Here is a 6,046-nt window from a genome sequence, read left to right on the forward strand (position 1 = left end):
TAGACAGACACACCCCTAGTCCTCCTCCCTCAAGCCGCACCCCCACCTCCCCGCCTTTCCAGGTGCGAGCCTCAGTCCTCCACCAGGCGGTGCCCGAGCCGAGTCTGCGCTGAACGCGCGCGGCTCCTTTAAGCCCCCAGCCGGGGGCGTGTCCTGCCCCCGGGCCCCGCCTTGGACCGGCCCCCGGGCCCGGGCCCCGCCCCCGAGGTGGTAGCGCCGGCCCGGAGGGGGCTCGGGCGGCTCCAGGCTCCCCGACTCGGGCGGTGGTGGCGGCTGCTTCGGCTCCGACTCCGGCTCCAGGCTCGGGCAGCTCCGGGCGCGGCGGCTCGGGTGCGGGCAGACGCAGACCCAGACCCAGACCCGGAGCCAGACGCAGACTCGCAGCTAGACGCAGACCCGGACCGGCCGGGGCCCGGCCGGGGCTGTCCGGGCGGCGGCGGCAGAGCCATGGGTGGCCCCGCGCGCGGCGCCCCGGGGGCGCAGTGAGCCGCGCGCGTCCCGCGCCCCCTCCGCGGCGTCCTCCCTGGGACGCCCCCCGGCATGGCCCCCGGGCCGGCGCGGGCCGCGCTGCTGTGGCCGCTGCTGGTGGCCGGCGCGGCGGCGGCAGCGCTGGAGCTGGGGCCGGACGAGGCGGAGCGCGAGCGGGGCCGGGGCTGGGCGCGCTGCCAGGCCGTGGCCATCCCCATGTGCCGCGGCATCGGCTACAACCTGACTCGCATGCCCAACCTGCTGGGCCACGAGACGCAGGCCGAGGCCGCGGCCAAGCTGCACGAGTTCGCGCCGCTCGTGGAGTACGGCTGCCACGCTCACCTGCGATTCTTCCTGTGCTCGCTGTACGCGCCCATGTGCACTGACCAGGTGTCGACGCCCATCCCCGCGTGCCGGCCCATGTGCGAGCAGGCCCGCCGCCGCTGCGCGCCCGTCATGGAGCAGTTCAGCTTCCCGTGGCCCGATGCCCTGGACTGCGCGCGCCTGCCCACGCCCAACGACCCCCACGCTCTCTGCATGGAGGCGCCCGAGAATGCCACAGCCGGCCCCGCGCCTGCCGTCCCGGGGGGCGCCGCCACAGGCGGCCACACCGGCCACCAGGGCCTGGGCATGCTGCCCGTGGCGCCGCGCCCCCCACGCCCAGTGCCAGGCCCTGGCCCCGGCCCCCCCTGCGAGAACCCCGACAAGTTCCAGTACGTGGAGAAGAGCCGCGCGTGTGCTCCCCGCTGCGCTCCCGGGGTCGAGGTCTTCTGGTCCCGACGTGACAAGGACTTTGCCCTCGTGTGGATGGCAGTGTGGTCGGCGCTCTGCTTCTTCTCCACGGCCTTCACTGTGCTCACCTTCCTGCTGGACCCCCACCGCTTCCAGTACCCGGAGCGGCCCATCATCTTCCTCTCTATGTGCTACAACGTCTACTCGCTGGCCTTCCTCATCCGCGCTGTGGCCGGTGCGCAGAGCGTGGCCTGCGACCAGGAGGCCGGGGCCCTCTACGTGATCCAGGAGGGCCTGGAGAACACGGGCTGCACGCTCGTCTTCCTCTTGCTCTATTACTTTGGCATGGCCAGCTCACTCTGGTGGGTCGTGCTCACTCTCACCTGGTTCCTGGCAGCCGGGAAGAAGTGGGGCCATGAGGCCATAGAGGCCCACGGAGGCTACTTCCACATGGCAGCCTGGGGACTGCCCGCCCTCAAGACGATCGTCATCCTCACCCTGCGCAAGGTGGCCGGGGATGAGCTGACGGGGCTCTGCTACGTGGGCAGCACGGATGCCAGCGCCCTCACGGGCTTTGTGCTGGTACCCCTCTCCTGCTACCTGGTGCTGGGGACCAGCTTCCTGCTCACAGGCTTCGTGGCCCTCTTCCACATCCGGAAGATCATGAAGACTGGGGGCACCAACACGGAAAAGCTGGAGAAGCTGATGGTGAAGATCGGCGTCTTCTCCATCCTCTACACGGTGCCCGCCACCTGCGTCATCGTCTGCTACGTCTACGAGAGGCTGAACATGAGCTACTGGCGCCTGCGGGCCGCCGAGCAGCCGTGTGCTGCTGCCGCCATCCCTGGGGGGCGGCGGGACTGCTCCCTTCGTGGCGGCTCCGTCCCCACTGTGGCTGTCTTCATGCTGAAAATCTTCATGTCTCTTGTGGTGGGCATCACCAGTGGCGTCTGGGTCTGGAGTTCCAAGACCTTCCAGACTTGGCAGAGCCTCTGCCATCGGAAACTGGCAGGGGGTGGCCGGGCTAGAGGCAAGGGGTGTGGGGGTCCGGCAGGCTGCGGCCGCGGGGCCCACTGCCACTACAAGGCCCCTGCCGTGGTCCTGCACATGACCAAGGCAGACCCGTATCTGGAGAACCCCACGCACCTCTAGGGTCAGGGGAGAGGGGGCTTTTCGGTCTCCCCTCCCCTCCCACACCCTTTCAAGCCTGCCTCCAGCCCCACCCCCTCCAGCAGGGACACAGGCACACATGCTGCCTGCCTTCTGGGACAGCTGGAGTGGCCACCCAGCTGTCAAGGTCGGCAGAGCCAGAGGCCTGGAAGGAGGGGGGGGGGTTGCTGAGGAGAGAGGAGTGGAGACTCCCCGCCACTCCCCAGTCCCCAGTGGTCTCTGCACCCCATGGGAGCAAAATAGAGGGGACAGAACTGCTTCGTGTCCCGGCCCATGGGGCTCCGGAAGAACATGTGGATTGAGGGAAGGGGGGAGGAGAGGGCAGAAGGCCCTGATCCGGGCAGAAGTTTATTTAATGATGTAATTTATTGTGAAGTTCCTTTGGAAGCATCGACTGGAATAAACCCCCTCGCCCCCACCCTGTGTGGCACCACTTGCCTGCCTGAGCCTGCCATGGGGGAAGGAGGTGAAGGGGGGGTAGATATCCTGGAGGGGTAGGGCCTTGCTTCAGTCGGTGTTGTTGGGGCTGAGGCTGGGGATGCAGCATTTCTGCTGAGACAGCTGTATTTCTCATGGACCTTGGGGCTGGGTTTTTCCCCTTTCTTCACTCAGGACTGCAAAGCTAGGTACCTGATCACAGGGCCGTGCCCATCTGTCCTACAGACTGGGCTGTGACATCGTCCAGCCTCCTGCCCAGAGTACCAAGGAGCCTGGGGTGTGTCAGGGAGCACCACAGGGTGGCTGGCACTAGATCCCCCTTCCTCAGCTCCCCTCTATCTGTCATCATTTGAATTCCTCCCTCACAGGGCTGGGATTGGGAGAGGGGATGGAGAGATGAAAGTCTGACGGAATACTGGCCTGGCTCTGACTCCCATCCAAGGCTGTAGGATTCCCAGATGTCTAAGGCAGGACAGAGGGGGGAGGGAGACCTGGTCAGGTTACACCAGTATCCTCTTAACCACCCCCTCCCCAGGCCATGATGCTGTAAATAAGCAATAGAACTAGGGTGTCCTCCCCCCTTCTGTCTTCTCTCACGTCCCATGCCTACTAGCAGGTGGGAGCGGCTGTCGACATTCCCCTATGTGGGGTGGGACAGGGCTTGTTGGAGGCTGCCCTCCTGGGGTCATGGGGCAACACCCAGTAGGGAGGGGTCAGGAGTCGCCAGAGCCTGGCTCCCACCTCCATCTGGGCTGTAAAGGGGTTTGGTCTTGGAGCAAGAAGACCTGGCCTTGCCTCCGAGCTCTGCCACACTATGGCCTTGGTAAGTCACTTCCCCTCTCCCAGGGAACTGGATGAGATGGTTGTCGATGTCCTTCCCACCTTGGATGTTCTGTATTCTGTAAGTCTCTAGGGCATGAGAAGGGAGTGGGTGGGGAAGGGGGGAAGGGGGAGATTGACAGTAGAGTGTGTGTGTGTGTGTGTGTGTGTGTGTCTGTGGCTGCCCCACTGAATTGACTGCCCAGGGTTATGATTAGGGTCAGAAGACTGCCCTGCAAAGACACCAAGGAAAGGGAAACCCTGGGGAGCTGGAAGCCAGCAAGGACTGGGCAGGGCCTGACCCTGGAGGATGCCCTTGAGAACAGAAAAGGCCACTTCATCTCCTTTCTATGAGGCCATTCTCTGGGTGTCTCATGAGGTGGTAAACACCCCCCCCCCCCCCGCTCAATCCCACCTCCCCTAAGGCTATAAGGCAAAGAAGAGGCACTAGGTGCCTTCTTGAGTGGCAGAGGTCAGGCTGGGGAGCCCAGGTCCAGAGTCATTAGGGGATAATGGGGAAGCAGCTTCTAAGAGTTTTTTCTTCCCCTGACGCTCCATGACTGGAGTTCCTGGCTTCCATCACCCAATTCAGGAAGGAGACTGAGAATGCCCTCAGTTCTTAGGGAGATGGAATGGGTTAGCAGTGCTTTGTCTGCCTTTCTCTACTCCTACTCCCCCACCCCACCCTCACTCACACACCATTTGGAAATGGCTAGGGGTGAAGGGGAAAAAGAAGTGTCTCCATCTGAATCCCAAGGCCAGGGGGAGATAAGGATGACCCTAGGAAGGCCAGGCTAGTAGGGAAAGACTTTCCCACAGGTAGGGGGGTCCCTACCTGCAGTGTTCATATGAGTTCAGGGGTGTGTGTGTGGGGGGGGTGTCCAGACATGGGTTACCATGCATGCTCGTGCATGGAAAGGGGCTTGCCTCAAAACCTAGGCTGAGCAGGGTCTTCTCCCTACCACCCTTCCCCCTTCCCTTCCTCTTTCCTCCCTATGTATGAGGTGTCCCTTCCTCCCCTATCTTTTTGCCACCCTGACCCCCAGTCAATATGTTCCAGGGAAACAACTCAAAGTTCATAGGTCGGCAACGATGCTTTTTTGATAAGGATGAAGAGAAAGGGGGGTGGTTATGGTCAATGGAATCCCTGGAATCCAGCTGCTGATCATTGTCAGGCAGACAGGTCATGGGCTCCAGTCAGCAGTGTAGGACCCACCTTTGGAGAAACAGAACCCCAAAGATGGCTCTAACCTCACCCTCCAGGGTCTGAGATGATAGGGGTCACAATCTTGGAAGAAGCTCTGTGCTGGGAGTCTTTGCTGGAGATTGGGGAATGGTGGAGTGCATATTAATGCCTGGAGATGAGACCCCTTGCCTGAGCTATGGGGCATGAGGGTTGGGAAGCTATAGCCTGCAGTCCCTTGTGGCCCCTTTGTGCCTGCTGAGCCGACATGCCAAAAGAAGCTGGTAGAACAGCCAAACAAACCTTTAGGACAGGGGGGCATTCTTGTATAGCCATCCCATTCCCAGCATGAAGCTGCTTGGAAGGGATCCCCATCGCCAGGCTTCCCCAAGCATCCTTATAACTCTCAGAGGAATTTCCAATCCCCAATCTTGTTTTGAGAAGCAGGAAAGACCACTGGCTTTAGAGTCAAAGCACAAAGGTTCAAATCACCCATTAATGTGTGATCTTGGACAAATCGCCATCTCTAGACCTTTTTTCTCATATATAAAATGAAAGAACCAAATGTTAGACCAGATGGCCTCCTAAGGTTATATCTAGCTCTGATCCTAGTGGCTACTTAGTTGTGGGGGAGAGGGGAAAAGTGGAAAAGGAAGGGACTCCAGTGTCCCATCCCTGGGCCTTTGACATGACCACCATCTCCTTTGGTCCAAAGGAATATGCCTACCTGTCCTTTATAGACTGAACTCATTAGAGGTGGAGAGGGAACCCCCCCCCGCATTCTGAGGGATCCCCCTAACCAGCAGCATAAGCAGGGGCTGCTGAAGGTCAACCAACAGCTGGTCAGGAGCATAACCGACACCTGTGAGGTGGGGGCAAAGAGGAAACTGGCCCAGGGCAAGGCCCATGTCACCTAGCCTTAGCAGAGCCTTTCTTTAGGGGAAGTCCAGAAGGCCATATCCTTAAAGCAGGCAGGTGTAAGGATTCTTAGCGAACCTGAGGCAGAAGTGAGGCGCCCACAATAGGACCCACGAGCTTCTGCCCAGACCCGACCATCTAAGTCCAAGGCTGGAGCTTGCACATGGTCACTTGCTCCTGGCCCCAGCTCAGTCTCCATTGCCAAGGCTTTGGAAAGTTGAGGAAGGCACTTTGTAAACTTCCTAGGCCTAATTCAACAAGTGAATGTTGTGAACAGGGTCCACCCTTTACCTAAGTGGTAAAGGCAGGTAAGGGGTG

The 6,046-nt window shown here is 61.0% G+C and overlaps 1 protein-coding gene across 1 annotated transcript; it reads left to right on the forward strand.

Annotated features, from left to right (window-relative positions):
• The first annotated feature begins 505 nt into the window (after positions 1-505).
• On the forward strand, positions 506-2,788 carry FZD9 (frizzled class receptor 9). The gene has a single exon (XM_021005872.2). The coding sequence runs from the start codon at positions 541-543 to the stop codon at positions 2,350-2,352; it is 1,812 nt and encodes a 603-aa protein (XP_020861531.1). The 5' UTR covers positions 506-540; the 3' UTR covers positions 2,353-2,788.
• The last annotated feature ends 3,258 nt before the right edge of the window (positions 2,789-6,046 follow it).

Source organism: Phascolarctos cinereus, unplaced genomic scaffold, assembly GCF_003287225.1.
Source record: "Phascolarctos cinereus isolate Bilbo 61053 unplaced genomic scaffold, phaCin_HiC Scaffold_5;HRSCAF=322, whole genome shotgun sequence".
Lineage (NCBI taxonomy): Eukaryota > Metazoa > Chordata > Mammalia > Diprotodontia > Phascolarctidae > Phascolarctos > Phascolarctos cinereus.

Coding starts and splice junctions, on each gene's coding strand:
- FZD9 (XM_021005872.2), top strand. CDS start 541: ATGGCCCCCGGGCCGGCGCGGGCCGCGCTGCTGTGGCCGCTGCTGGTG.